Below are 15654 nucleotides of genomic sequence, written 5' to 3'. Positions count from 1 at the left end.
CCAGAGACAGATGACATACAGTAGAAAACATGAGGGAAACGCGATCCTGTGATGTTCTGTGAAACACTTTTCTTTGTATGAAATAGGTAGCAAAAATCAGAAACACGTTCTGAGACCCGAATCTCTTGAAGGACCAGATGAGGAAGATCCAGTTACAGCCCTGGAGTGGGACCCACTGTCCACGGATTACCTTCTGGTGGCTAATTTGCATTATGGAATTCGTCTACTGGATTCTGAATCCCTTTACTGCATCACAACGTTTAATCTTCCCAGCGCTGCAGTGTCGGTGCAATGCTTGGCCTGGGTTCCCAGTGCTCCAGGCATGTTTATAACTGGAGGTAAATGTGTCCATATTTCTGAAAGCTTCAAATATGGCAATTTTCATTAAATGAGCTAGATACATTGTACTCTGTTAGTTGACTTTTATAAAATGTTTTAATTAATATCACAAGTATTATTTAATATAGTGAACGCCTAATTTATATTGACATGATTAAAGTGAAATTAAGGAAACATTTACTGTATATGGAAATACATTGCAATATATTATATTATATATTTATATTTTATGTTTATATATAATATCAACACATGCTCCTGTTTTGACAGATTTTGTCAACCATCACCAGATATTCTATGGTAGTCAAATATTTTCAATCAAGCCAGGCAGTGATGGTGCATGCCTTTAATTCCAGCACTTGGGAGGCAAAGGCAGGTGGATTTCTGAGTTCAAGGCCAGCCTAGTCTACAGAGTGAGTCCTAGGACAGCCAGGGTTATACAGAAAAGCCCTGTCTCGAAAAAAACAAAAAACGAAAAAAAAAAAAAAGAGAGAGAGAGAGAGAAATATTTTCAGTCAAATTTAGGAATGAAAGTAGTATAAAATCCCATGGTTAAAAGGATGCTTTTTCTTGTCTGAGAGAATTTACCAAGGCAGATGATGAAATCTGAGAAGATGAGAAAATTTAGGAATAGCAATGAGGAATTAACAACCAGCTTTTACCATTTACTAAAGCTCAGAGAGAGAGAGACAGACAGCGAGACACAGAGACAGAAACAGAGAGTAGAGAGAAAGACAGAGGCAGAGAGGAGCAATAGAGACAGAGAAACAGAGGCAGAGACAGAGAGACAGAGATGTAGAGGGGGAGAAGGGGAGAAGAGAGGGGGAAAGGGAGTGGAGGTGAGAAGAGGGGATGGGTAGGGAGCAGAGAAGGGAGGGAATGGAAAGGGAGGAGAGGGGGAAAAGAGAGGAGAGGAGAAGAAAGGAGAGGAGAGGGAAGGGGAAGAAAAGGGAGGGGAGGGGAGGGGAAAGCCCTAGAGAGAAAGAAGAAAGTCAGCCATTCCATTAGAGTAATATTTACTCAACATAAAATAATATTATTTGTCCTTGCAACATTTAGTAGGATTCTGTACTAGTTTGTTTCACTTTTAGAGTTTTAATTAAATAAGAAAGAACTGGATTCCTAATTTATATATCTTAGTAACCTTTAATTATGTTTCATGAGTGATAAAAATGTAAATGTATTTATTAACTAAGATAAACTTTATCTGTTTCAAACCATAGTTTAGTGGTTTCTAGCCTGTTCTCAAGGTTATACATCCATTATCTCAATCCAGAGTATTTCTTTTATCCCCAAGCAAACCCTGTACCCACTAATGACCAAGTACCACCATTCCTCTCCACACCTTGAAGGGCACACATGCACATAAACCGATAATGTGCTTTCTGTCCCTGAGTCTGCCTGTTTGGGGCATCTCTGGCAGTCATTCCAAATGTGGTCTTTAATGTTTGCTCCTCTCACTTAACCCAATATTTTCAGGATTCAGCTGTACCATGGCATAGATCAGCGTTTATCACTCCTTTCTGTCGTAAATAAGAACCCATCATGGGATCTGACAGATGTCCTTGGGAGTTATTTGTACAAGTCACACTTTAGGCGAATAAGAATAGTATTGTTACTATGAGCATTGATGTAGAACTGTTAGGTAGACTTATGGTTCTGTTAACTTATTAAACGCTAGTAAAATCTGTACTGAGATGATACTGTGTGTGGCCATGTGAGGCACAGACGGACCATTCTCCAAGGCACCTACCGAAAGATTTGGAGGGAGAGAGCAATTTTCTAATTGGTTTTCAAGCATGTTTGATTTATTTACCTGGAAGCAGATAGTGAGCCACTGGTGGAAATATCAGTATAGAAGGATGGCTTACTGTTAGAAGTAGACAACCTTCTTTATCTGATCAATTCCTAGCATGCATGCTGCCAACAGAGATTGTACTCATCCTGATATAACGACCTTCACAGTGGAAGGCAGTCCCTAACCCATGACAAAGTGTAATGGAATAAAAAAGAACCGTGCCCCAAATTTAAAACCGGAGCAAGATATCAGCCATTTCTTTGATTGTGTCATGAATATGTAAATGATACCCCTGCCTGCCTCTGGAGGTCTTTGTTGTTACTTTTATGACTGGGTATTTTTTTGTGTCAGACAAAACGTGTTGACATTTGCATTTCTGCCGATCTGACTAGATTCTCAAGTGGGTGTTTTACGAATTTGGAATGTTTCAAGAAAAACACCTATCGATAATTTTAAATTAAAGAAAACAGGATTCCACTGCTTACATGTAGTTAATTCTCCTCCAAAGAAAAAATGTAAGTAAAAATATAAAAATTTTAATAATTCACAGTATCATGTTTTCAGCAAATAAAGTGATACTACAATATAAATATATTACATGCTTTATACCACTGATAGTCTTAATAATATACATACTGAAGGGGCCATGAATCCACAGAATATCTAGTATTCCTAATATAAAACTATTTAGAGCAAAATCATATTGAATAATAATATTCAGATAGTCTTAAATTATTGCTGTGAAGAAGATGAAACAATGATATTAATGAGAATTTGTAAGAGTAGTGGGATTAAATAAAATTGTCCCAACACATATAACTTATGTCTTAAGCATGCTTCATTTACAACATACACACTTTATAGCAATGGAAGTTCAAATAATATGAATGTCCAAATAATAGGACTTACAACTCTAGGTTTCCTTTTTGTCTATTGATTGCCACTGAATTTATAGAATTTTGAGGCATTTCAACTGTCTTCATTTTATTCACATTGTTTTATAATTATTCATTGATTTTCTGATATAGAGTAAATAGTAAAACATATGTTCTAAATAAAAATTTGAAATTTTGGGAGAAGTTTTTAGTTAGATTTTTTTATTAAACATAAGGAAGAATAAATTGACTTTCTGTTAGGTCTGTCATGAACACTTTACTGTCATAGCTGGTAGTGTGTCCATATTGTGACTGCAAAAACTGTAGGCTGAGGAGCATTTTTCTCCAATTAAAATAGAATTAATCTCTCCTACTACTGGGATATCTGACCCCTGCAAATTCATAGACCCCTCTTCTTTTAACAATTGTTATTATAGATATACATAAAAGAATGAACGTAAATAGAGTCAGCTAAGCTCATTCAATGTTGAATGCATGTATATGTTTCTTGGGATCACCACTGAGTATCATATAGTCAATCATGGGGCTTTTGATAAAATAAAATAATAGTCTATGATTGGGGCTTAGTTGTTAGGAGAGAGCTTGCTGTTCTTCCAGAGGACTTTTCAGTTCTCAGTACCCATATCAGACAGCACACACTGCATTTAACATCAACTTCAGGACATCTGACACTTTCTGGCCTCCACAGGCACCTGTACTAGTATACACTCAGACACAGACACACACGTGCATACCCATGTACTCTTGTTGATAGACTTCCAGACTTATTTTTCTCGTTTGCATTAAATATAATACCATAAACTAAGAATCATTATGAAGTGAAATTAAAAAATAAAGACATTTTATTATAAACAAGGATTCCAAGCAGACTGATGCAAAAAGTTTGTCAAAACCACTCATGATGTCGGGTAACAAAAACACCAGGAAACATTATGGATCATGTCAACTTTTACCCAGACTACATGTCATTGAACTAAATCAGTTACTACCAAATGCTTATTTTATTACTATCCATTCCAGTTTGGACTTCCTGTCATTCTTAGGTTCAAAGAAATGAGCAACAACTATAATGAATGCATCAAAGGCTTTCTTATATTTTAATCAGAAAATAAAATACCAAGAGGTATTTATGCATATTTCAACATATAATTAATAATAGGTTATACAAATAATTTACAAAAGCATCAAGTAATAGAAGCAGTTATTCTCACCGAATTGAAAATTAATTCATAAAGTTATTTGCATTGACAGAAAACCATCACATATATGTGCAGTTGGGTATGGATCTTTGTACTGCTTATTTTATTCTGTTTGTGTGCCTGTTTATATCTCTCTATGTATTTGTGAAGTATATGTGCATATATATATATACATATATACATATATACATATATACATATATACATATATATATCTTTGTGAGTAGAGACAGAAGAAAGCATTGGATTCATTGAAGATGGAGTCTCAGATACTTATGGGACACAAATTCTAGTTCTCATGATTGTACAGCAGGCTCTCTTAACTGCAGAGCCATCTCTTCAGACCCCTATGAAAATATTTCGAAAAAGATTGTTTTTTAAAAATAACCATGTTGTATTTTAATTTATGAAGCAATAACAAACTACATATTCATAAAAGGCTATAATATAGACTAAATTATTTAAATTTTGTATATATTAATTACTGCTGTAAATTAATATGGTGGCCATTGTTCTTTAACCAGCTGTTTTCCAAATAACCACACAGAGACCTTTTAATATTTCAAAGCCCTAGTTAGGCCTTAGCTGGAGAGACAATCAACTAGCTCATCTAAATTAGCCAGACCACCTAGCCCCATCCAGCCACATGGCTAGCTATGCCTTCTAGGCCTGTGATCACATCCATCTCCTACCACATCTCCTGGCAAAAACCTCCTCCTCCTTTTCCTCCTCTTCCTCCTGCTCCTCTTCCTCCTCCTCCTCCCCCTGCTCCTCTTCCTCCTGCTCCTCTTCCTCCTTCTCTATGTCTTTCTTCCCAGGGTTCCTTTCTCCCTTCCATGAAGTCCCACATTCAACTTCCTGCCCAGCTAATAGGCCATCAGATTTATTTATTTTTATTAAAACCAATAAAAAATGCCTTAGGTAGTTGAGGAAGGACAGAGACACAATTTCACAAAGTATATCATAATACAATAATTCCTGCCTAATTTTCAGCCACATTGGTTTATACATCTTTAACACCTAGTTTTATGCTCATTTTTCCATATTTTTGGTGATTCTGTAGAAGTAGAAATTGTGCTCAGTAATACAGATTATGAATGTAGAACAAAACAGAAAGTAGAACTGTATAAGTCCTGTGATTTTATTCTAAAGAAAAGTGATTGCTATTTTTCCCTCATATTTTAGTTTCAGTCCAGTCTCCAAACAAAAATCATTACACATCTTCAACCAGCGAAGCAATCCCGCTCCCGAATTTAACACAGAATCAAGCATTTTCTCTTCCTCCTGGTCATGTTGTGTGCTGTTTCTTGGATGGTGGAGTTGGGCTTTATGACATGGGAGCCAAGAAGTGGGATTTTCTTAGAGAACTGGTAGGTCTTCTGGTTATTCCTCTGGAATGCACCATGCTTATTTTGTGTAAACTTGTGATATTGACTTACACCTATGTATTAATATTGCTAAACATTATTTTTTTGGTAATAATATACTGACCTTTTTTGTTGTTGGAACACTTTAAAAAAATAACAGAGTAATAGCCACAGTAATAAAGGCTGGAAATGTGACTCGTTGATTCCGGGTTTGTCTTACATCTGAGTCCCAGTTTAATCCCTAGTTTAATCTCACAGAAGAGAAAGAAGAAGAGAGTTAGACAGCAGTGTGTGATTGGAAGAGAAATGATCAGAGTGCTTTTGGTTTTCTCCAGAAGGCTTGACAAAACCTCTGCCAGTCACTTCATATCTAAGGCTTCATTTCATTGGCACCTTCAGACAACTTAGATTAAGATACTTTTATAGTTGTTTATATTGAAACATAATTCTAGGAATTGACTCTGATGACTATTAAACTCCCATTTAAGACATAAGTGTTGGGGTCCATTAGTGGCCAACAAATAACACAAACACCGGTCTCAGGCAGGCAGGGACAGTTTATTGAAAGCAGGCTTTAATACTAATAATAGATCAGGAACGTAGTTCTGAGGCTATGACCCTGAACAGTTTTCTCTGTCAGCTTATGAAGGATTTAAAAAAAAAAAAACAAAAAACAAAACACAAAACCCACAGTGAGCTCATATACAGGTGCAGGAAGTGCTGCCCAGTGATCCACTCTGACTCGACATTTTAGACATACGAGTTTATATTGACCTTTAATTTGATGGGTACTACATAAAGCTTTGTAGAACTTCTTAAGATTAACAAACCTAATGCAGAACATGAAGAACACAACAGGGTGTGTGATCAGCTGGACCCTGCTCTAAGCCAAATTATTTTCCTGTGTCAATGACTAGCAGGCATAATACAGCAACAATGAACTAGCTGACGGGTGTGGGACAAAATGGCTACACCTGTGCTGGGGGTGGGAGCAGACCTCGACATAAGCAACCCCTTTATGGTTTCACAGTTTGGCCTCATTCAATTCTGTACTGTCTCCTGACTGCAGTACAGTACCTTGAGCAAGGCTTGCCATCTTGAGTCAATGAAGGCATGTTTGCATTGTAATTATGACTTGTTGAGTTCACCTCTTTATTCTTCCTTAGAGCTTACATACATCCTAAATTTCCCACAACTTGAATTATATTAAAGGCATACATTTAACACTCTTAAGTGGCCATTGCTCCCCTGTGAACTCACCTAAAAAATGAACTCGTTTTCTGTTTCTGTGACAAAGCACCTGAGAGGACTCAACTGAGAAAGATTTATTTTGGCTCATGGTGTAAGAGACTTCAGCTCAGGGTCACCTGGCTCCATTGCTTCTGGGTCCGTGGTGAGGCAGAAAATCAGAGCAGGAACTTGTGGTAGTTCAAAGTTGTTGACCTTATGGATGCTCACAGCAGGGAAGAGAGGAAAGGGAGAGGGGGACAGGGAAGAGAGTGAAAGCCAGCTTGGGTGTGGTTAAGTCATAGCCCAAAAGATCATACCTTCAAAGATCCATTTCTTCTGATTAGTCCCCAGTAGCTGTGTGAATACCTGCGAATAACATAATTGGATTAGTCTCTGCTGAGGATTGAGCCCCTGTGGTTTAATGACCTTACCTGAATTCACCTCCTCTGAATACTGCTTTATTGGGAACATGAGTCTTTTCGGGGATATTTTATTTACAACGTTTTACACCACGTCCTCCAAAGCTCGTATTCGTTTCATAATACAAAAATGCATTTAGTTTGTCTCCAGGGACATCCAGTGTCTCAGAATTTCAGATCAAAGCCTGTTCTTAGACTCAAGGCAGCTCTTACTTTTCATTTCCTATAAACATCAGTAAATAAGTTGCCCACTTCCAATATATAATGGTAAGAGAGTCACAGAATAAAATTTTCTTTTCCGCATTGGTGAAATGGGAGCACCCAAAGGAGCTATGGAGCCAACGCAAGACTGAAACCCCGTGTTAGCCAATCGGAGCTTTGGGTGATATGGTCCCTGAGAGCCTTGGCTCTTTCTTCTCCATTGAGCTGCTGCTGGCTGAGCCCATATGACCACTCTCTTGGGCTGGCTTTTTTCCTGCCTGCAGCTTACCTAACAGTAAAATCATTTTCCTGTCATCTCCCCTTTTGCCAGAGTCAGCACTACAGCTTAGGGATCACTCTCCTAGCCTCAAGTGTCATCATCTCAGTGGCTACCCAGAGGAATGACGGCCTTGCCACATACTGTAACTCTCAATCAGCCCTTCCTTTGAAACGAGTCACTGCCTCCATGACCTATGTCTGCTACCAAATTTCTTCACTAATTGCCAAGAAAAGGAATTCATCGTTCAGGTTCATGGTTTCAGATGAGTGGATAGTCATCCGGCTCCACTGATATGGGGCTCTGGTGAGACAGAGGCACCAAGACAGGAAATCAGGTGGCAGAGGAGAGCTCTCTTCTCGTGGAGCTAGAAAGCAGAGATAGAGGGAAGGAAGCGCAGAGAAACAAGTTACATGCCCTTTTAGAACAGGGTTTCGAAGACCTACTTCTGTTTACGAGACTTTTACCTCCTAAAATTTCTTCCACTTCCGAGTAATACCCAGGGGTTCATCTATAGATGCGGCACTGCTCAGGCAGCACTTAGCATTTGGAAGGTTGGCTTCTGATGGCTGCTTCATAGGGCATCAAAACTTTCAAAACATGACTTTAAAATTAAGGAAAATTCTACATTTTTTTCTCTCTCATGTATCCTTTCCTTTGGGCACAAAGAAAACAAAAGAAATATTTGGTTCTGCTTATAAGGGGTTTTCAAATTTGCCAAGCTGAAATTTGAAAGCACACACAGCAGAAACAAATATTTAAAGGATAAATTGCAGAAACTATCACCTCATTATATTCTCATCACTGTAAATGACTACCTTGAAGGACTACAGCCAGGTGATCCAGAGATCCTTAGTCTCTTCTTCCCACTCTCAAAGTCTTGAGGCTTTTCTACCTTTACCTAAAGAAGAGAATTGATTGTTTTTAAAAGGTTGTGAAGAATTACAAAAAAACAAAACAAACAAGCAAAAAAACCAAATTGAATGCAATTACATATTCCAAAACCAAATCCAGTTAAGTGACAGTTAGCAAGTATGTGTTCTCATTTCTCTGTAATCCTACTTTACAGTCTTATTGGTGGATTACAAATGGCCCTATGTTGCAGAATATTTGATCACACTGAGATTGTATTATTTACAAAAAAAAAAAGCCGTTTGTAGTTGTGATGTGGCTCAGCTTTAGCATACACTTGTAATCCCTCTGAGTGGAAAACAGACTCCTCCTTAGTAGACACCTTTAATCTCAGACAAATAAGGTAAAGATAGTTTATAGAAGAGGGTACTAATATTTGAAAGTGACGTCTAACTTAGTGGCAGACAAGGAGATGAATCAGAGAAAGATTTGGCACAGTAGGGTATGCCCAACTCTCAGGAGAAGAGGGAGGAAAAGTAGGCTAAGAGAGGAGCAGAGAGAGAAGAAAACCAAAAGAGGCAGTTTTGCTGGGTGAGTTGTACAGAAGACAGGTTGCAGAGAGAAAACAAGCTAGCACAGGTGAAGATAAAATGAAGCAGAAGAGGAGACGCTAGAAGATCAGCACAGATGGCTTTGAGTTTGTTTGAGGCCAAACAGAGCAGTTCAGCAGAAACTGATAGAAGCCAGAATGACGCTTGTCAGTCTGGAGAGGAGTTTGAGCCAGAACAGCTGAGTTGAATCACGGAGCCAGACATCAGAAAGAACTAGAGCGGGTGAGTTTATTCCGGAGTAAGACTCAGAGGCTGAAGATATTGTAGGCCTAGATTAGATTGTAAGGACATCAGAAGCTTCTAGGACTAGGCCTAGGTTAGCAGGCAGAGGCAGTAAGCCTCAGAGGGGACAATTAGAGCTGCTGAGTAAAAGTTACATTTACAGTCCTAGGTTACGAACAGGTTTACGGTTCGAAGCATAGGCTGTTAGGAAGACATTCATGAACGATTGGGACTGTATCTGACTTTGCCTATTTCTACTGTCATACCTCTATATAGAAAGAAATATTCGACTCGTTGACTTTTAGTTGACGTTTTATCCCGGACTTCACTTATACTGCTGGAATAAAATATAGTAGTTATTTAAAGTTAATTCTTTATAAATTAATATCCTACTATACTTATAACAAACAAGCAAACAGAACAAAAACAGCAGGAGAGAGCTGGGGAGATGACTCAGCAGTTAATGGAGTTTGGGTCTCAGCACCTACATCAGGCAACTCCCAACCATGATTCATATAGAAGCGTTTTAATGTCTAAAAGAAATCTGAAATTCAGAACACTTAGCCCTAAGCATTTTTAATGCAGGATACACAAGCAGTGGTACAATAGCAGCCCAACACTCATTCAGAGCATTGAGTACAAATTTCTATAGGTTTTCAACTGTGTATTTTTGCAGTAATAGTTGGAAAACTAGTACATGTATAAATTTTATTATGTATTATGCTTTATTAACAATAAAGAGTTTCTTCCATAATGTGATTTTTTTTTTAAAATATCATGAATCCTAGGGACACGTGGAAACTATTTTTGACTGCAAATTCAAACCTGATGATCCAAATCTTTTAGCAACAGCTTCATTTGATGGCACTATAAAGGTGTGGGACATAAACACATTAACAGCTGTGTACACTTCTCCGGGTAACGAAGGGGTCATTTTTGCTCTTTCATGGGCTCCAGGTAAGATTTTCTTTTATTAAAACCCTTGAAATCAATAACTTTCCTAAACTTTATTCAGATTTATCTTCTTCCCCCGGGGTTAGTCTTGTTCCATATGATAGTAGAGACAAATTAATGGCAATATTTGGTCAGCTCAGCTGCTGCGAGGTGTAAGGTTTTAGCACAGCTCATGGGCCGAAGAACTATGATTCCGTGGCAAGTGACAGCCACATAGAAAACCTACAGTAAATCTAGATGTTTGAATGCTATTGAATTTTGGGTATATTTGTATAGTTATGCCTCTAAAGCTTAGTAGATTTTGCACAATAAAAATCTTTCCTGGTGTTTTTTTATGTGACTCAGACATGTGAAAATAAAAACTACCTAGAAATAGCCTCTTTCTTTAATTTTTTTTTTAAATTTTCCAAAAAGGAGATGTTTTCATCTGAATTTTTTTATTTGACTAGCTTATAAAAATACATTTGTAGCCATTAAATATCACTAGATGATAAAGAAATATGAACAGGAACTCACTAGATATTCATGTAATACTTTGGAGCTAGGAGCTATAGTAGTTGGCTTGACAATAGAGCCATACTTGTATTTTTAATTTCTATATTGAATTATTTATTGATCTGAAAATGTTACTAGAGATTTATTTTAAAAAGTTCAGTAGAGGCTATAGACTAAATAAACTGACCATAAACCATTAAAGTTACATAGAAAATCCATTCACTGCATTCTTTTCTCTTATATTGACACAATCATATAATTATGCTTTTGAAAATTTCAGTTATAAATCTTATCAGTTATAGGGTGATAATGGAGTGAAATGGTTTGTGGGTAACAGTGCTTATTGCCACACCCAGTGACCCGGGTTTAATCACGTGGTACCTGTATGGCAGACTGGAAGAGCCAATTCCTGCAAATCTTCCTCTAGAAATGCATGCACATACACAAAAAAAAAAAATTAAAGGATCAGCTACTACTATTAAATAAATTTCAAGTCTTAACTTTACAAAAATTACATTTTTAAAAGAATCATATTTGTCAAAAATATTACATGTATAATATGTATATGTATATGAAAATGTGTATAATCTTCAACAAATTGTGTTTTAAGGGGATTTAAATTGCATTGCTGGTGCAACTTCCCGAAATGGCGCTTTTATTTGGGATATTCAAAAGGGCAAAATAATACAGCGATTTAATGAGGTAAGATTAATTTACTACTATTGAGTAGCATTATATCTTACTTTATATCATCTAAATATTTCATCTCAAAAATTCACTGGCATGTATATTTTCTCAATTAGAAAGAACTGCAAGGAACAATTTGTAATCTAAAATGAATCTGAGAATTACAACTGCATTTAGAAAAAAAATCATCTGAAATTTCATCATAAATTCTAAGGAATTTTAAGTTATATTTTTCACAAAATCTAAGCAATATTAAGTAATAGATAGAAGACTACACTCAGAAATCCCAAAGTATTACCTGGTGATGTGACTGTTCCTATGGAATCGCAAAGAAATTTCTGCTCATAAATCAAAAATCAGATTCACTCCAAGTCCAGCTTTGAGAACCTTTAGGTTTACTGTGGCTACATAAAGAGCAACTATTACTCAAAAAACTCTTACACCACTGGGAAATTCCCTCCCCTAACATTGCTCTCCTGGCAGCAGTGTCACCAATGACCTCTTCCCTAGTTCACCTTCCCCCTTCTGCAGTCTGGGAACCTCCAAGACACAGGCATCTAAGGCTGGGTGAAGAGTGACTTAGTCTCTTCTTCTAGGAGGGAGGATTAACAACCTCATTAACATTAGTGTAGTACTAGCCATCACTGAATTGTACTTATTTTGTTCCAGCCAAGGTTTGTCAACATAGCAGTGGCTCATGGTAGCCAGGGCCAGACTGAAGAAAGAGCTCCACTACAAGACTTTGTTAAAAATATTTCTTGGTATAGACTCATATCATTGTCTTGAATCCAGTTTTTTATCTATGAAACAATGAAGTTGGATTCCACAATTACTTTGATCTCCTTTTAAGTTCTATTATTGCATGACAAGGCCCTACAGCTAGCCTATTAGTAGGATCAAGAAACAAAGTGCTACACTGAGTCAACTCTTCACAGATATGTTGAAGCAAATTGAATTTTATGCCTGTGTGTGTGTGTGTGAAGAGAGAGAGAGAGAAAGAGAAAAAGAGACAGAGACAGAGAGACAGGGGGAGAGTGTTTGTGTTCAATATAGATTTAAGTGTGGTCATTAAGAGAGAAAGATATATTTAGGCAAAGTATAGTATGCTGAGGGTTTTTCAAGGAAGAATGTCATGTCTATGTGTCTTAGCAATAACCAAATAGATGATTTGGGTGGTTTTTGAACCGCCATTGTTTAAGTGATTCTCAGGGTATGATTAATGAAAATTATAGAATGTTTCCTCAGTTCATTGAAAAGGCATATAGGCCAATAAGATAAACCTATAGGTCACAACATAACTAGAACGTCACCATGGCCTTTGCTAAGCTTCCTGGAGATCTTTGTAACTGCAGTTGAAAGAGTTCAGAGAAGCCATATGGAGTATGGTGACAAATGTAAGGTCATTATAGAGTTGTATAAGCAAGTACCCTTAGGAGGCAGCCATCCCAGGCACCACTGTAGAGCTGTAGAGAAAAATGCTCTCTCGTGGCATAAGAATTGGCCATGACCAGAGAGACTTCTATGTCAATTTACCTATTTAAGTAGGCTTTCTTAAAGTCACTAGATCAGATAGCATCGCTAAAGAGCATTTTTTCTGTATAGATGATCAACAGGTCCTTTTCCATTACCTCCTAAGGAAGATAGTAATGATATGACTTTGTTCTTTCCCAGAAAACCTCTGAGCAGTTAATAATCTTAAGATATTTTGAACAGCTTAAATAAAATATCATATATCCACCCAGGGTCAGAGATATTCGTATCCCATTATTCTGACCAGAAATCAAAGCCCTACAGTATGGAGATCACATAGTATGATACATACAGTTGGAAAAATAAAATAAAATCTTCTTTTAAAAAAAAATGTAGAAGCCCAGGACTGATAATTGAGGTTGTCCTCTGAACTCCACATGCATGCCATGGCGAGTATACCCTGTATTCATACACATGCACATACAGGACCATACACATATCACATCACACACATATACATACATATACAAATAAAAATTAAGGATGTTTTGTGTATGTGCATGTACATTTATTCATATTTCTGCCATTGACATAGCTATGTAAGTATCATCTAGAATAAGTGACTAATAAGAATGATTCTTAGAAATAAATAACACTTTAAAAGTAGATAATTAATTTTTATTGATAACTGTTTTATATTTTTTAAGCATGGAAAAAATGGAATATTCTATATTGCCTGGAGTCATAAAGATTCTAAACGAATAGCAACTTGCAGTGGCGATGGGTTTTGGTAAGTTCTATATCTGATCGTATGAAGTTAACCTTTGTAGAAAGGACATATTCAATCATCTCAGTTGTATGTTTGTACTACAGTACTGTTATTGTTTAAAATCCCCGCATAGACACATGCTATATTGGTGTGACTTATCATTATTAAAAAAAAAAAAAAAACAAAAAACAATGTAATGTGAAAGCATTCCAAAATACTAAATAAACCAAATATAGATGGCGGGGATTTTTATGTTTTGTTGTGACAGCGTTTTTGTTTTTGGTTTTGGTTTTGGTTTTTTTGTTTGTTTGTTTTTGATAGACAGGTTTTCTCTGTGTAGCCTAGCTGTCCTGGAACTCACTCTGTAGACCAGGCTCACCGCAAACTCAGAAATCCACCTGCCTCTGCCTCCCAAGTGCTGGGATTAAATGCGTGTACCACCACTGCCTGGCTGTGACAGAGTCTCTTAAGGCTTAGGCTGGCCTTAATTCTGTAAGTAGCTGAGGATGATCCTGAACCCCTGATCTTCCTGCTTTTACCTGTGAAGTTTGGAATTCCAAGTGTATGCTGCCATGCCTCTCATGGGCATTGCCTTCTAAATGAAAATACCAACGTGAAAGAATGAACTGCTTTATGGAAAAATTCAATTTCCCAGAAAATTTAAAAGACACTAAGCAATAGAAAAAGACACCTAAAGATTTTCAGATTCCACTATGTATAAAAGGATAAAAGCTGTTGAAAATGGAAATATAACAATGGAGTCAAAGGTCCCCCCTAGGGAGTTAATTTCCCTGTGCTCCAAATACACATAGTTTCTTAATTCTGACAAGTCCCAGGCAAAAGAGAATTTAATTTCCAAGTAAGACCCCATACAGAAACAACGACTTTATTTTAAGCTGCTGCTAGCCTACAATAGGCATGAAGTTGTTGCTGAGAGTTTCTCATTAGGAATAAGGAAACTGTCTACGTCATTAGATCTCGTTGTACAAAGTTCAGTTTTCTCTTCCCCACTTTAAAAATGACAGGAAGAAACAGAACAAAGGCAAGCAAAGCAAGTTTCATAAGTGAACACCATTAGAGACATTCCTCTTTAAAGAGTAATTTGGTACTTGGTATACACTAAACTCTAAACGATATGCTTAAGATTTTTTAAATTATGTAATCCATAATTAACTTCACCACACATTTAGAGCCTTTATTCAACTTCATTCATCACCACCGTATAAGCACCTAGCAAGTTTTGACAAGCTTAGTGTGGTTTAAAAGCATCTTCCAAAGAGTCCTGGGAGATGTACTGTGCTGGTTCATACATAGCTTCTTGCATTCCTAAAGAACCAGTAGCCCTTGCATTGTGGCAATAATAAGATAGGTCCTCAGAGATTGTTTCATTTCTTGTGATCAAGTTATAAGGGATACCTTCCAGCATCAAGGATCTCCAAATTTATGTTGCATTCTGACTACACACTAGGAAAATAAGTTTTGATATTGGTGTACTAACATTAAATGAAGTTTGTGAATGAGCAAGCAAAATAAATTTTAAGCACTTAAATGTCAAGCTGAAAATCTAAAATATGAGTGTGTGTGTGTTAAATCACATCTGAAAGTACATGAAACTATACTTTTCTATAATTAAAAGCTCTTTACAACAAAATAGCTTCTGAATCAGTCATCACATTTAATTTGATCTAAATGGTTTGGGTTATCTAATTCATATTATGTGAAGACTTATAATTGATAGAATTATTTAGGTATAGCTCTGTCTCTGTCTTTTTCTCTGTCTCTCTGTCTCTCTGTCTCTCTGTCCCTCTGTCTCTGTCTCTGTTTCTGTCTGTCTGTCTCTCTCTCTCTCTCTCTCTCTCTCTCTCTCT

The 15654-nt window shown here is 36.9% G+C and overlaps 1 protein-coding gene and 1 long non-coding RNA gene across 8 annotated transcripts in view; one reads left to right on the top strand and one right to left on the bottom strand.

The window, feature by feature from the left end:
- The window catches only part of Wdr17 (WD repeat domain 17), a 100281-nt gene that overhangs the window by 46155 nt on the left and 38472 nt on the right, over window positions 1-15654 (top strand). For 6 of the 7 annotated variants that reach the window (XM_031339834.1, XM_031339833.1, XM_031339832.1 and 3 more), the window contains 6 exons: window positions 87-338; window positions 2530-2652; window positions 5418-5602; window positions 10200-10368; window positions 11471-11562; window positions 13725-13807. In XM_031339834.1, coding sequence (XP_031195694.1) covers window positions 87-338; window positions 2530-2652; window positions 5418-5602; window positions 10200-10368; window positions 11471-11562; window positions 13725-13807 — 904 coding nt within the window. The remainder of the gene's footprint in view (window positions 1-86; window positions 339-2529; window positions 2653-5417; window positions 5603-10199; window positions 10369-11470; window positions 11563-13724; window positions 13808-15654) is intronic. The other variant, XM_031339830.1, reaches the window with a different exon arrangement.
- Window positions 5532-7121, bottom strand: LOC116069294. Its single transcript, XR_004109959.1, has 3 exons — window positions 6860-7121; window positions 5724-5850; window positions 5532-5623 (listed from the first exon to the last, which is right to left on the bottom strand). It is a non-coding gene; the product is annotated as an uncharacterized LOC116069294 (long non-coding RNA).

This window comes from Mastomys coucha, unplaced genomic scaffold (assembly GCF_008632895.1).
Source record: "Mastomys coucha isolate ucsf_1 unplaced genomic scaffold, UCSF_Mcou_1 pScaffold22, whole genome shotgun sequence".
Lineage (NCBI taxonomy): Eukaryota > Metazoa > Chordata > Mammalia > Rodentia > Muridae > Mastomys > Mastomys coucha.
This window is presented reverse-complemented; position numbering and strand designations above follow the sequence as displayed.